The following is a 13759-nucleotide window of genomic DNA, read 5'->3' as shown; positions in this document are numbered from 1 at the left end:
CGATTAGCAGCCAAGTATTTCTAGACAAAAAAAAATAACTTTGTTATAGAGCTAGTTATTTAATCTGATTCTGACCATCGCCCGGTGAGAATCTATCTGGTAGCTCACACCGTTCGAGCCTGTAACCGTCCCATCGTACTCGCTTCCGCTGGCAACCGCACGTTCCCTCGCACGATGTTGTTCCAGATCACGCAGCTGTTTCTCCGGAACCTCCACCTGCAACGGGAAGTCCATGTAGCTATCCACTGGAGGACCCAAGTCAATTCCAGAGGGTAGAACAGTCGATGGAACAGGGGTCCGGTACGTCTTTGGTAAATCGTGCAAATCCGGCATAACCACTCCCCCTCTTCTCCCCACACGGGTCTGGCCTCTTTTCTTACGACGAGACTCTCTTTCTCTTTCTTTAGTAAGTTTCTCCAGAGTATCAAACGAAACCTCTTGCAAAGAAGGCGTGTACTCCTGCAATTGTGTGCGGGGCCGGATCACCGACTGGGCGTCCAGAGACGACCGAATAACGTCCTTGAACTCCTCACTGGTCACCGCAGACCCGTCAAACTTGTATCCAATGGAAAATAGCGACTTCACGTAAATCTGGCACTGTTCCCTGATCGAGTGCGAAATGGCCGTCACAAACGCATTAGGTAGAGCCATTTCGTCGCACATGACTCGAGCAAATTCTTCATAATCGTTTTCCGAGTTTGCAATATCCCAATCAAACTTGTCAACCAGATGGTTATTGCCGATGGTTATGTCCAGAAATATCGGTAGTCGCATGTCAGAACCTTTGAAGTCTCCATACACCATTGGATGATACTCGCTGATTTGCTCTTTGATGCTGCTCACGATTTTCTCCAAATTGTGGCCCTGGCCGTTCGGGAATCGATAATCCTCCATTAATATCTGAGCAAACCTCTCCACTGTGATAACACCTTCATTCAAGTTCCACAGGAATGTATCGTTCAATTTGAACGAGTCTCTATCAACGTCAAACTCAAGACGAATAGGAACCAGCTCGTCAGGCTTAACAGCCTGCTTTTCGTACGCCTCCGGAGGAATGTAATCCTCAGGAACGCGGGAATGTCTTTTTCTGTTCTTTGGAAACACCAGCCGGGTCTTGCCTGCACTGAAACCATTTCCATAGCCAGAATAACCGTCACCCCAAATGCTTTCAATGTTTTTTCCGGCGTCAGAGAGCCCAATTGCCTTGAGCCGCGAGTCTCTAACCGTCTGATAGTACTTGAGGTCGCGGGACATGCTCTTGAGCAGTTCTGCGTTGAACGGTTTCTTTGACTCGGCAACACTCCGATGGCCGTAATCCAGGTCGCGGTCTATCATCTGTTCGTACACGCGAATCGACGTAGGCACCTCTTTACCCTCCTCTTCCAGCTCCTTGGACCATTTGTGAACGTCCTGGAGCCTCTCCGGCAAAGGAATTGGAATCTGTTGCTGCGAGCCTGGAACCCCCGGTGGTATCTCGGACTGGACACGATTAGGAGGGAACGGCATGTTGGGCCCCGGCGGCACCGATGGGACTCCCTGGGGTATCATTGGGCTTTCTGCGGATCCAGAAGTATCTAATGGGTCCTTAACAGAACTTCTTTTGCGAACCATGCGTTTAGGTTGTTGTTGTTGTTGGAGACTCGGTTTTTTCTGGCCAACTTGGGGTTGAGGCACTTGGCCCGGCATTTGGCCAGGAATCTGGCCCGGAATATGGCCCGACATCTGCTGTCTCTGCTGCTGGATCTGTCTCTGTTGTTGTTGTTGTATCATCTTTGCTTGCATTTGCGGGTTCATTGGTTGTTGGAGAGCTGCGTTCCTTTGTTGTTCGTAGTGTTGAAGGAACATCTGTAACTGCGGGTTTTTCATTATCACCGCGTTTCTCTGTTGAGGATCCATGCGCATGAGATTCTGGATGATCATTTGCGGCGTCATTTGCTGTTGCGGAGGCGGTTGGCCGCCTGAGGAACCCTCAAACATAACTAGACAGAAAAAAAGATAAATAAAATAATTTACTTCTATAATTTTCAAAGTTATGAACGGTAGCTACCATTCACGGTAACGTACTCGTGAGACAGGTCGCAGGTCCAGAACTGGCATTCCTGGCCACCGCCGGTTCCGAGACTCAGCTCGATGTTGAGATCCTCTTCCTCGAGAATCACGGCAGCCTTTGCCTCGTCCAGAGCAACAGGCTCCCCGTTGGACAATAACTGCACCTCACCAGCAGCCGAGCTCAATGCAACACTGATCTTGAATGGATCCACATCAACACCAGAGTATCCAGTGGCACAAAGAATCCGGCCCCAGTTGGCGTCCTTGCCGTACATTGCTGTCTTGAACAGCGAAGAGTTGGCAATGGAGTTTGCAACCTGCTTGGCGTCCTGGTACGTTGCTGCGTCTTTGATGTTCAAAGTGATAAACTTGGTGGCACCTTCGCCGTCCCTGACGACCAATTGAGCAAGTTCCCTGGCGAAAGCGAGCATCTCAGCCTGGAAGGCCTCGAAGTTCTTGTGGTCCTCGGTGATGGTCTCACCACCAGCAGCTCCGTTAGCCATGGCAGCAATCGTGTCGTTGGTGGACATGTCTGTGTCGACGGCAATACAGTTGAACGAGCGGTCGACGGTGTATTTGAGCATCTTGTTCAAGGCAGACGGAGTAATTGGAGCATCAGTGACGAAGAAACCGAGCAATGTAGCCATATTAGGACAGATCATACCAGCACCTTTAGATAGACCAGCCATCGAGTACTTGACACCGTCAAACTCAAAGCTCTTCGACACAAGTTTAGGAAACGTGTCTGTGGTCATGATACCCTTTGCACACTCGAGCCAGTGATTGTGGGACGAGCCGAGCTTGGAAGATGTGAGCTCGGTTATACCTTTGGTTATTTTGTCGATTTGTAAACGTTGACCTATAACTCCCGTGGACATAACCAGAGCAGACTCGGGAGCAATTCCCAGGTCGTGACTCACCTGGCTAACCATGGTTCTTGCGTCCTTGAGACCGCCTTCTCCGGTCACTGCGTTGGCACAGCCACTATTCATCACAATGGCACCAATGTCTTTACCGCCGGTCTTGGAAAGAACGTCTCTGGAGACCTGCACAGGGGCCGCAAATACTTTGTTGGTGGTAAAAACAGCTGCTGCAGAAGCAGGCACCGTGGACGACAGAACAGACAGGTCCAGGGCGTCTGCTTTCTTGACGCCGGTTGCTATGGCACCCACATTGTATCCCTGGGGATAGGAGCCGGACGTTGGTACAAACCGGGACTTATTGAGCAGGGTGGTTGCAGAGGAGAACTTACGCATGATGAAAATTATTTTTTCTTGGAGCTCGATTAGAGATAGCGAAATAGGTTATATAATAACCAATGAAAATGACTCACGGAGCGATTTTCGTGCTGGAGTCCGAACTGTGCGCGGGGCCACGTCCGAGCTGCAGACGCAAAATTGTGTGGTTATGTAGTGTGCGATCTGTCGATTCCATCCCTTAACAGTTATCTCGATAACACCCCTTCTTACAAACCAAAGTGTAGCTGTGATTGACGTTTATAGCTCTCTGTGGTATTCTGGATTCCATCTGTCCGCCAGAAGCACCCCACACGCGCCAGATCGCCAACGCTGTCCCCTGCAATCTGCAACCGGCCAGCCGATCGACGCGACTTTTCAAACTTTTTTTCTTTCTCTACCATCATGGTTTACGCTCCGCGCATCAGAATCAAAGGCGCCAAGACGAACAAGCCGGTAGTGCGGCGCGAACTGCGGGACAGGGGGTCTTCCGGGAGCGTCAAGTCGGAGGGGATTGTTGATTGGGAGGAAAACGCGTCGCTAAACACCAAAAGAACGTTGCAGGACGAGGTGAACGGATCGACCGCAGATTGGGCCCTGGACAACGAGTCTGTGCCGCTGACGAGCGCCCTGACGGGACAGCCGCTGGAGGAGCCTCCGTCGCTCAAAATCAAAAAGGAAGCGTTTGGAGCAAGACGCAGAGGAAGAGGAAAACCGATGAAACGGTCGTCTACACCAGAACTTTCCGAACAGGACGACGACGAATCGTTCGCAACAACTGAATCAAACTATAGAGCCAAGCTGAACACGCAGGAGTCGGAGGCGGTCACAAAATTAAGCACCGAAAGAGACCACGACCATCGTAAATTGCGGCCCATTCCAAAACAGTCCCGAGAACCAATGCCGACGAAAATCAATGGACAGCCGAAGCAAGCGAGCAAAAAACGCGGGAAACCAGCAAATAACGTCTCGTTGGTGTCCAAGAGAATCAAGCAGTCGCCGCGGAAAAAGACCAGCGCAATAGGGTTTGGTTTGCCGGCAAAGCCAGAGCCCGTTCCCGCAGAAACTGACAGCACCGAAGATCCAACGGTGAACAACTATGATTTTTGCTCCTCGTGCGGACTTACGGGATTATTTTTGTGCTGCGAAGGATGTCCGCGCTCGTTCCATTTCCAGTGTCTCGATCCTCCCGCAGAGGAGGCCGATCTGCCCGATCATTGGTTCTGCAAAGAGTGCATGGCCTCGCGACAGAAACCCAAAAAGCACCACATTGGGATTTTTTCAGCGCTGTTGGACGATCTGCAGACTCACAACCCGCTAGCCTTCCGACTTCCGCGCGAGGTTGCCGAGGCGTTCGAAGGAGTCACCATGAACAAGGACGGCGATTTCGAAGACGACAGCATGAAACCTTTCAAATCATATAGCCAGTTGCTTGCAGAGTCGCAAGATCCGTTGACGAACGTTTATGACAAGGAAGGGAACCCGCTGTTCTGCTATAAGTGCGCCAAATCCGGACTCAACGACCGCCTGTTGACACGATGCGACTATTGTTCGTTGGCATGGCATCTTGATTGTCTGGACCCGCCTCTCACGTCGGTGAAGATGCTGGGCTCCAAATGGATGTGTCCGAATCACGTCGAAACGGTCAACAAGAGCAGACGCAAGCTCAGACATCAGCCAAAGGTCCAGGTTGCTCTCACACGCAATTTCAAAGCTCCAAAGGATTCTAATATTGAGATTATAAATGTGGAAGATTATGACGTGGACGAATTTGACCTTGAAGACAGATTCCCGGTGGACCCAATATTCCAGTTTCGAAGCACGCCCGATGGAACGGCGTATAGACTCAATAAGGAGACGGTTAAGAACACCAAGGCCGAGGAGACTGAAAACGTCACCTACCAGATTAAAGAGGAGGCAATCATCCTGGACTTTATTCGTGGAACCAAATCGAAACAGGAGGTTCAGCAACGGAAGCAGGACTCGGAAAATCTCAAGATCTATCAGCAAGTGCCTCCCGATCTTAAAGATTACCTTGTTGGTGTGTCCAGATTGAGCGAGCGATCGATCATCACCAATAAACAGAAAAAGTTGAACCTTGACCAATTACTCAAACAAATCGATGATGAGTATAGAATCGAAAACGAGGAATTGTCGACACAGGAACTTCACGACTTGATGATTGTTAAGAAACTAATGGAACTCAAAGGGCACGAGAAATTACTCGAGTTTTTGCAATCATAGGATCAATCTGCATGTATAATACGTTATTGAACATATTCTTCATCTTCGTCTTCCTTGTAATTGACGGTAGCACGTTGGATCGAGCTTCTCCGTTGCGGCTCGGCTTTGATTAAGGGTTTCTTGCTTTTTGGCTTCTCCTCTTCTTCCAGCTGTCTCTTTCTTTCCACTGCAACAGCTGCCGCTTGTGGAGAGGAGCCAGAAAGGTGCTTGATCCGATCGCGCACAAGATCCGTCAATGCTTTGGTTTCTGATTCAGGAATGAATGATTTCACAGAAAGTTCATGGAGCTGCTCTGAATCGCCAATCGATTGGTACAAGTCGCTTGGAAGTGTCAACTTTCCTGGCCACGTTGCCAAACTCCAACTCTTGTGTTTGCACAAAGACTTGATGGTGAACTGTGTAAGATCAGACACTAGGTACATGTTCGGAGACAACTCTGGAGTCTGTCTATCTCTGTATTGTTTCATCCGAGAAGCAAGATAGTATAGCAGCGAAATGTTGTTGGCATTGGAGATCAAATCCAACGCCAATGAAATGTATGTCAGCGCAAAGTTCAACACCGGAATATAATTCGAGTCCTGTTTCGATGATTCCAGTAACTCCAAAAACTCTTGGTGGTGAGATAATATGTTGAGCATCCGGACAAAGGATTTCTCAAATAGCAATTCGTTCTTGTTAGTCTTCAGTTTTCTCTTGAACATCGATCTGACCCATGTCTTTGTGTCCTCACGAAGCGACGCGTTCGGTTCATGAGCAATGAAGAAGACCAGAGGGTAAAACCGATCAGAGATCAATCCAAGCGTCAAACTCTTCTTGAGCTTTGCCATGAATTGGGCACGAACATTCTCGTTCTCGTCCTGGATCAACAAGATCAGCCGATTGACCATTTCCTGCTCAATAAGGAAATTGTACTTTGGATATCTCGATAGTTTCAATAGCTTAGTTCCTGCTTCCAATCTCAATCTTGACTGATATTGTTTTGGAGTAGGGTACGTCTCCGACTTGACGGAGACGATCTCTCCACCATTGCCAATGATCGACTTGAGAAGCTTGAAAACAGGCTCTGCGACTTTGGCGGCGTTTTCTGCCTCCTCGACTGCTATGAGCCAATTCACAAAGATCTGGATGGCTAGTAATTTTGAGTGACAGTCCTTGTTATTTTGCAACTCGTTATCGGCGATCCATCCGTTGGCGTCTTCTTCATCTTCTTTTCCAACGGTCTGATTCATGAGCAAAATCTGGGATGCAAGCACAGAACTAAGCTCTTTGGTCTTATCTTCCAAAACGTTGTAATCTGTCAAGAACAGCTCGGAAATGGTTGCAAGCGAAGTGTTGAGGTTCGCTTTGGCAAGATCGAGCGGCCAAATCTCGTCCATGATCTCAGAAACAACAACTTCTCTTGTCACGCTCCGAGGAACCTGCCCAAGTAATCTGACTGCGTATTTGGCTTCAGAAGGAGAACCATTCATGGCAATTTTTTTCAAACTCTCAATATATTCCTCATCATCACCAGGATTTAACAAATCAGGAAACTTCTTACCAAACTGATAAATTGCCTTCATGTCCTTCACTCCAATGTCTTCTCCGTGTAGAAGTGCTTGCACTAACGTGGAAATGTTTGCACTTAAAACTTCAGGAACAACGGTCGAGATATTCTCGAGGATATCTTGAGCGATCTTGTTGTTTTGGTTAGACGAGTCCTTGGTAGCCTTGAGAATATGTCCAATATTGTTCTGGTTGTAGAAGATCACAGACGACCGGTAAACAAGCAACTTGACGGTGAATAGCATGTCGTGAGGAGAGACGCTTTGCTCGTCCTCGATCTTGATATTCTTAAGCTCGCTCACTTTATTGAACAGCTCTTTCGTGGAGCTTGACACTGTCTTGTAATCCGACTTCATATCCGCACAGACCCTAATCAGCTTGAAATAGCGTTTATTATTCAGCTTGACCAACTGTCTCAATGCTGCTCGACAGTCAACCGTTTCAGGGAACGAAGCAACCAGCCAATTGATAAGTTTCTCAAACTTTGAAGAGACTTCCTCGGTTTGCTTCATTTCAGCAAGAGTGAGCAGCTGATTCACAGCCTTGGATAACTGCTGTTGCCTTTTGACAATCGCGTAGAACGAGCTGCGGCCTTTTTCTGAAAGATGATCGACAACCGTGAGTAGTCTCGTAACACGTTTATAGTGGTCTTCTTCAAATGGTAAGATCAGTTCAAATAGGGTATAATCGACCTGGGCGTTGACAGTTTTGTCATTGATGTACACCAGCTTCAGCACATCGTCGGGAATCCATCCTACCAGTTGGTCGAGTGTTGGATCTCCTTTGTAAAGGAGATCAAAGTTGGAGTCATAAATGTTTCCCAGAAGCTGGAGACAGGAACTTCTGATTTCTGAGTGTTTCTCTCTCACCAGCTGGCCCAAAGTATTCATTATTGTTTTGTTAGCAACCTTTGAGATAAAGACGCTTGGGTTGATGTTTGAGAGCTCCCTGACGGTTGTGAGTCTTGTTCTTTCATCGCTATCGACCAAAGTTTTGACAAGACCGCCTGAAAGTTCGCTTGCAATGCTTGGTTTTTTCGAAATGACCTGAATGGCAGATTTGACCCAGAAGCTTCTAACGTGAGGCGACTTATCCAGTGGTTTCTTGAGCCAGTTCATATATGTATCGTTATGTGCGCTCGCGAAGTTGAGACGAGAGTTCGGGATAGCCAACATCTTGCCAATAGTTTCGGTAGCAGTGATCCTGATCTTTTCCTCTTCGGCATCAAGTTCGTTGTCAATCAGTCCCATAACAGACGAAAGCATCTCTGGAACGTACTTCCACAATTCTATGGCCAAAGTGTGCAGTTTTTTGAGCTGTTCGAGCAATTTATTAATGTCGGATTTGTCTTCGTCATAGTCTTCGTTTTCCTTTCCTCTTGTTGCCTCGTAAATCGTTTCTGAGAAAAGTTGTGTGAGCAAACGCGACATCCTGTCGGCGTTGGAGTTGCAAATTTCCAGAGTGAATTTAAACCCAGGGATCGAAGTAGAACCTTTTTTCAAAACCATGGTATTGGCAAGGAACTTGTTCAAAATCAGTTTCAAAGTTTTCGTAGGGATTGTGCTGGACTCTGCAATGACTTCACTGAGAATCTCGCAGGCCAGCGGCTCCAGTCTGCTGTTGAAGGTTCCTGAGGACGCTAAGTTGTAGAAAATGTCAAAGATCTGCTCCACAAGAGCCTCCGAGTTAGGAAGGTCGGTGATCAGGACAACCGAACGCGTCTCGGCAAGTCTTGTTAAAAGGTATGTTTGTTGATGGTAGTATGGGCCGTCTTGGTTATTGAGTTGTTTGAACTGAGAATAAAACAACCCAAACAAATCCGAGAGTTGCGATGCGTTATACGGAGCGTCTGGGGCGTAGAAACGGAGAACATCGGCCAAACAACAAGCACAGTATGCCTGAACGCCACTATTTGAGTGTTTCACCAGCTTTTTGTTGATCAATGAATCCTTTATCTTGTCCAACGACTTGAGATCGACTTTATCCTGGTCCAAAGAAGAGAGCTCGTTTTGCAGCTGTTGGAGTCTCAAAACAAGATCTTTTGTTGGAATTGGCTTGTTGACCGTGCCAACAAGCGCGTCGTTGAATTTTAGCGTTTCCAATCCTTTGGAAATCGCCATCTTCAAACAATAAACGATTAAAAACAAGAAGTAAACTTTTGATCCCTCAAGACGCGTCTGTATTCAAGCCACTGGCACATCTGACTCCGTGGCTGGTGCATCAGTGTAAATATTTTTTTTAAATTTTTTTGAGTGTGGCTGGAAATTATACTACCCTCTATTTTCATTAGTTCATTTAAGCAATTTTCACACTAAAAAATTAGTTCTCCTTGTTTATGCCCTCGTTCACCAAACTATTCTCTGGAATAAGCAATGCTGTTAAGCAGGAACCTTCACAACAGGGTTTTCATCCCCATACAGACCCATACCATAAGCCGAATCTCAATAAGACCAACCCTTTTGCAGGGCTCCAAATATCCATCCAGATAGAGTCTCCTCCTTTGATGTTGTATGGTCTGCCGGAAAATAGATCGAGCGCGATATTTAGTGGTCTGTTAGTTCTGGACGTGTTCCCAAATGAGAATTCTGCTGCATCTGGCGGAGTGGCGCTGGTTCCAAGCAATTCCATCAGATCTGTCAATTCGTTAAATACAGTCGGTACAGTTTCGAAAGCAGATTATGTTGAGGTCAGAGATGTCCAGCTCTCGTTTATCCAGATCATCGACTACGGCCGTCCTTTTGAGGCCAGCTCAAGCACAATGGACTCGTGTGCAGACTGTCGTCGCAAGACCACCGAGCTGGCCAAATGGGACGTGCTCTCTCGTCCATCCAACTTCGCCAAGGGCTCCTCGCACGCCTTCCCGTTCAGCCATCTTGTTCCAGGAACGGTTCCAGCCACGGCTGTGCTGTCTAACGTGACCTGTTCGATCCGCTACGAGCTCATTTGCAAGACTACGTTTGTGAATACTAAGGGAAAACTGGACGAGATCAATCTCGGTCTGCCGGTCATGATACGGCGGTCTCTCACCAGAGGCCAGGACCGCAACTCGTTGCGGGTGTTCCCGCCCACCGACGTGACGGCCACGGCGGTGATCCCCAACGTGGCGTACCCGAAGTCTGTTTTCCCTGTGGAAATCCGAATGGACAACGTCTGCTCCGCTGAACGGAGATGGAGAATGCGGAAATTAAATTGGAAGCTCGAGGAAAGCGTCAAGGTGCGTGTGAACCATTGCGATGCCCACAAGAGCAAGTATGCCAGCATTGTCGAGCACACCAAACGGTCCCACAAGGGCCGCAAAGTGTACAAGAACTGTGGCGGTCCCGGAAAACCCGTTTACAATTACACGTTTGAGAATCCTCGGAGACGGGAGGTCACCGAGGAAAACGAGGTTCCTACAGAGACGGCTGACCAGACCGCGTCGAACGATGTCACGCCCTCGGCGTCGCACGACCTGGCCCCCGTGGCTTCGTCGTGGTCTGTTGCTTCGGGAGCAGAAAATATCGTGCCCCAGATCTCGAACCAGATCGCGCCACAAATGACCCCGTCGTTGTCTGCGTCGATGAGCAACGACCCCCACCCGACGCCTGCCGAGACAGAGACCCCGATGTACGTGGAGGAGATCCGTGTGATCAAGTCCGGAGAGCTCAAGAGCGGATGGAAGTCTGATTTCTCTAATAAGGGCAGAATCGAGATCGTGGCCGATATCTCGTTGATGGAATTAATTTCTATGGGATTGAACGCCTCGCTGAGCAACCTTTCGGCAATCAACTCGCAGAACTGCGAGTCGCCAATCTTCAAGCTGGAGCCCGAAAGCGGAGTCAATTGCGCCTGTGACATTGAGGACTACGAGGCTGGCATTTTTGTGCACCACAACTTGGTGCTCGAGGTGATTGTTGCTGAGGAGATGATGCACAACACAAACGCCCAGCCCAACCGGGCCACGGCGTCTCCGACCCCTTCGTCGGCGTATCTGAGCGCCATCACGTCGATGAACACTTCTCCAGTGCAAACAGGCACCTCCAGCCAGAACAGCACCAACAGTTCCGCAACACACCATTCCACAGCCTCCAAACACAACGACGGCGGAACAGGACCCGATCACGTGAGCGGCAATAGAAGCGACCCGTACAACCACAGAACAGGAATCCCCACCGGAGTGGCCAGAGTCCTGAGAATGCAGTTCAGACTCGTGTTAATGGAAAGACCCGGGCTGGGGATGTCCTGGGACGACGAGGTCCCGCCCACCTACAACGCCGTTGGCGCGCTGTCTCCTCCTGCATACAACAACATGGAGCCCTCCTTGTCGCAGCAGTCGTTGGTGATTCCGTTGGACTCGACCGACCAGCTGAACGAGATCGTGCTCCCAGAGCCGGCGTCTCTGCGCTGAATCTAGTACTTAGTGCGTTTGGACGGCGGTCTTTCGAAACGGTCGGGTCCCCGTTGGGGTCTTGCGGCCATTGGAGCCACACGGGGTCTGGGCGGAGCAGGCCGTTGTTGAACACGGGCTGGTCCCGTTTTTTTCTTGGGCACCAGAACGGTAGCCCTGCCGGAGCCGTCAATAAATGCCAGCACCTGGCGCGTATCTGGGTGGAATTTGGCGTGTGCGAGTGCGCCCCTGCTATTCTTCACCTCGCACAGCTCCTGGCCCGCGTCCATATCGAATATACGAACGTTATTGTCATGATACGAAATCGCGGCCGCCGGCAAACGCAGATCGACGTCTGTGGGCGAGTCATCAAGGTTATGAGTAGATGCCGTGCAAACGAGCTGCTGGGCGTCAATGGTGAGTATGTTGCCGTCCTGGGTGGTTGCCAGAATCTCGTTTTTGGTAGCAACGTATTTTATGGAGGTGACCTGCGAGCTCGACAGCGCCAGCGACTGCACGAGCTCGATCTTGTAGAGCCCGTTCGAGCGTTGTAGTCGGAACAGCTGGACGTGGCCGCTCGCGAGCGCCAGAACGAGTGTCTGGGAGGCCGAGTCCCAGTCCAGGTCGCAGATCTGGGTGCTGATGCGGATCGAGATGGCGGTGTCCAGCTGGAGACTGGCCGAGTCCAGCACCATGAGCCACGAGAGCGAGTCTGTGACGGCAAGAAACCGGCCGTTGGGCGAAAACCGGGCTCTGGTTGGAGCAGCACATGCCAATTTTATAGATCTCACCAGTTTGTGTGTTCTGGCCTTGATTTCCCAGACTTTAAGCGTGGCGTCCTGTGAGAGCGATACCAGCCGGCCGTTCTTGCGCGGATCCCACGCCAAACACACCACCGGGTGCTCGTGTGCGGCCCCAATCACTATGGAGTCCTCGAGCTTCTGCTTGACATGGTCCACTCGCGAGACCTTGATCGAGCGGTCTGTGCGCGCACACGCGAGCCGCGGCCCGTCCACGTCCCATTCCACAAGCACAGACCGGAACTGGGGCGGGTCAAGTGTAAGGGTGTCGAATTCTTTGGGATACGCAATAGCCATGAAGAAATGGAAAATATCGAAAAAATTACTGTTTTTATTCACCAAATGGTACGTGACACGTTTCCCGCTACTAACATTAGGCGCTGCAAACTCCAAAACAGAGAAAGGCAAACGCCAAGTTTGCGAAACGCAACGAGAAAAAGGTCGGAAAGGCCAAGGCGGTCCAGAAAAAGAGAGAGCTGCCGTTGTCGATTGGCTGGATAGGTGAGTTGATTTGAGGTGGGGGTTTACTAACGTCAGTGCTGCTTTCGTTTTTGCTTGTGGGTGGAGGACTGCTTGAGTTGATCCGGATCTTCTTCTAGACCGGCTGTTTATAGTGCAATGTGCCAGACTCAGTAATATATTAGTGGTCTATGTATTTTTCGTCCAGCGATGCGTCAAAAACGATAGGTCTTCGTCCTCGGAGCTGAGTCCGGACGAGTCGGGCTCTGTGCGCGGGGTTGGGGTGACCGGCTCGCGTAGCGACCGCTGGAACCTGCGCAGGCTCTGCAACGTCGCGTCCTCCTCCTCGGCGGGGGGTGGCACAGCCTCCTCTGTGGGGGGTTGCACGGCCTGCTTCGTAACAGACTCTTGCACCGGCTGTGCTGGTTCCACCGGCCCCACCTTCTTCTTCTTCTTCGCCTTCTTGACCGGCCGCATACGTATTTCCAGCGCGTCGCCCTCCTCCTCGTCCTCGAAGCTCAAAACAACCTGTTTGCGCGGCCGTTTCGCGTCCTTGGGGGTTGTACGCTCGTGCTCCTTGGCCTTCTTCTGGACCCCCCACACGTTTTCCACAATCTCGCCGCCAACCCCACGCACTGGATACTCAAGCACCCCGTCCTTGTCGCGTGAAGTGCCCGTGCCCGTCAGCGCACGCAGCCAAAACACTCCATCGCCGCGCACTTTCCCCAAAATCGTCCACCCTGGGAACTGCGACTCGAGCCCCGACTGCAACGTCACCACGTATCGCCCTGGGAATTTCCCATCCGTGGCCACCATAAAAGGCTGCGAAAACCGGATCCGCGAATTGCGCTCGTTCGCAAACACAGACCCCCCACTCTCGGCCACCCACTCAACGTACTGCTCAGTGGCCCTTTTGATCACCATCTGGGACCCGTCCTGGACGTGTTCTGCAAGCCGCCTGCTCGCAATGGGCGTCTGTTCACCAAAACAGACCACCTCCAGCGACCCTTTGATCGACTGCCACCGCAAAACCCCACTCGGGGCAGGCTCTATAGACATGA

The 13759-nt window shown here is 50.3% G+C and overlaps 11 protein-coding genes across 11 annotated transcripts; 5 read left to right on the top strand and 6 right to left on the bottom strand.

Annotated features, from left to right (window-relative positions):
- Positions 1-51: 51 nt before the first annotated feature.
- Positions 52-1920, bottom strand: OGAPHI_001606 (uncharacterized protein; the record flags this gene model as incomplete). The annotated part of the gene is made up of 1 exon (XM_046202386.1): positions 52-1920. One exon carries the CDS (start codon positions 1918-1920, stop codon positions 52-54), a length of 1869 nt encoding a protein of 622 aa, XP_046063748.1.
- A 110-nt stretch (positions 1921-2030) lies between these two features.
- OGAPHI_001603 (uncharacterized protein) lies at positions 2031-3305 on the bottom strand (the record flags this gene model as incomplete). The annotated part of the gene is made up of 1 exon (XM_046202383.1): positions 2031-3305. One exon carries the CDS (start codon positions 3303-3305, stop codon positions 2031-2033), a length of 1275 nt encoding a protein of 424 aa, XP_046063745.1.
- On the top strand, positions 2131-2832 carry OGAPHI_001605 (uncharacterized protein; the record flags this gene model as incomplete). The annotated part of the gene is made up of 2 exons (XM_046202385.1): positions 2131-2381; positions 2460-2832. The coding sequence occupies 2 exons, from the start codon at positions 2131-2133 to the stop codon at positions 2830-2832; spliced, it is 624 nt and encodes a 207-aa protein (XP_046063747.1).
- On the top strand, positions 2980-3240 carry OGAPHI_001604 (uncharacterized protein; the record flags this gene model as incomplete). Its single annotated transcript, XM_046202384.1, has 1 exon — positions 2980-3240. One exon carries the CDS (start codon positions 2980-2982, stop codon positions 3238-3240), a length of 261 nt encoding a protein of 86 aa, XP_046063746.1.
- Positions 3306-3689: 384 nt separating the features above from the next.
- On the top strand, positions 3690-5528 carry OGAPHI_001602 (uncharacterized protein; the record flags this gene model as incomplete). The annotated part of the gene is made up of 1 exon (XM_046202382.1): positions 3690-5528. The coding sequence occupies one exon, from the start codon at positions 3690-3692 to the stop codon at positions 5526-5528; it is 1839 nt and encodes a 612-aa protein (XP_046063744.1).
- A 23-nt stretch (positions 5529-5551) lies between these two features.
- OGAPHI_001601 (uncharacterized protein) lies at positions 5552-9193 on the bottom strand (the record flags this gene model as incomplete). The annotated part of the gene is made up of 1 exon (XM_046202381.1): positions 5552-9193. One exon carries the CDS (start codon positions 9191-9193, stop codon positions 5552-5554), a length of 3642 nt encoding a protein of 1213 aa, XP_046063743.1.
- Positions 9194-9408: 215 nt separating this feature from the next.
- OGAPHI_001599 (uncharacterized protein) lies at positions 9409-11460 on the top strand (the record flags this gene model as incomplete). The annotated part of the gene is made up of 1 exon (XM_046202379.1): positions 9409-11460. The coding sequence occupies one exon, from the start codon at positions 9409-9411 to the stop codon at positions 11458-11460; it is 2052 nt and encodes a 683-aa protein (XP_046063741.1).
- Positions 10413-10910, bottom strand: OGAPHI_001600 (uncharacterized protein; the record flags this gene model as incomplete). Its single annotated transcript, XM_046202380.1, has 1 exon — positions 10413-10910. The coding sequence occupies one exon, from the start codon at positions 10908-10910 to the stop codon at positions 10413-10415; it is 498 nt and encodes a 165-aa protein (XP_046063742.1).
- Positions 11461-11462: 2 nt separating the features above from the next.
- Positions 11463-12536, bottom strand: OGAPHI_001598 (uncharacterized protein; the record flags this gene model as incomplete). Its single annotated transcript, XM_046202378.1, has 1 exon — positions 11463-12536. One exon carries the CDS (start codon positions 12534-12536, stop codon positions 11463-11465), a length of 1074 nt encoding a protein of 357 aa, XP_046063740.1.
- Positions 11817-12744, top strand: OGAPHI_001597 (uncharacterized protein; the record flags this gene model as incomplete). The annotated part of the gene is made up of 2 exons (XM_046202375.1): positions 11817-11909; positions 11974-12744. The coding sequence occupies 2 exons, from the start codon at positions 11817-11819 to the stop codon at positions 12742-12744; spliced, it is 864 nt and encodes a 287-aa protein (XP_046063739.1).
- A 143-nt stretch (positions 12745-12887) lies between these two features.
- On the bottom strand, positions 12888-13757 carry OGAPHI_001596 (uncharacterized protein; the record flags this gene model as incomplete). The annotated part of the gene is made up of 1 exon (XM_046202374.1): positions 12888-13757. One exon carries the CDS (start codon positions 13755-13757, stop codon positions 12888-12890), a length of 870 nt encoding a protein of 289 aa, XP_046063738.1.
- Positions 13758-13759: the final 2 nt, after the last annotated feature.

Source organism: Ogataea philodendri, assembly GCF_020536065.1.
Source record: "Ogataea philodendri strain CBS6075 chromosome Unknown scaffold11, whole genome shotgun sequence".
NCBI lineage: Eukaryota > Fungi > Ascomycota > Pichiomycetes > Pichiales > Pichiaceae > Ogataea > Ogataea philodendri.
This window is presented reverse-complemented; position numbering and strand designations above follow the sequence as displayed.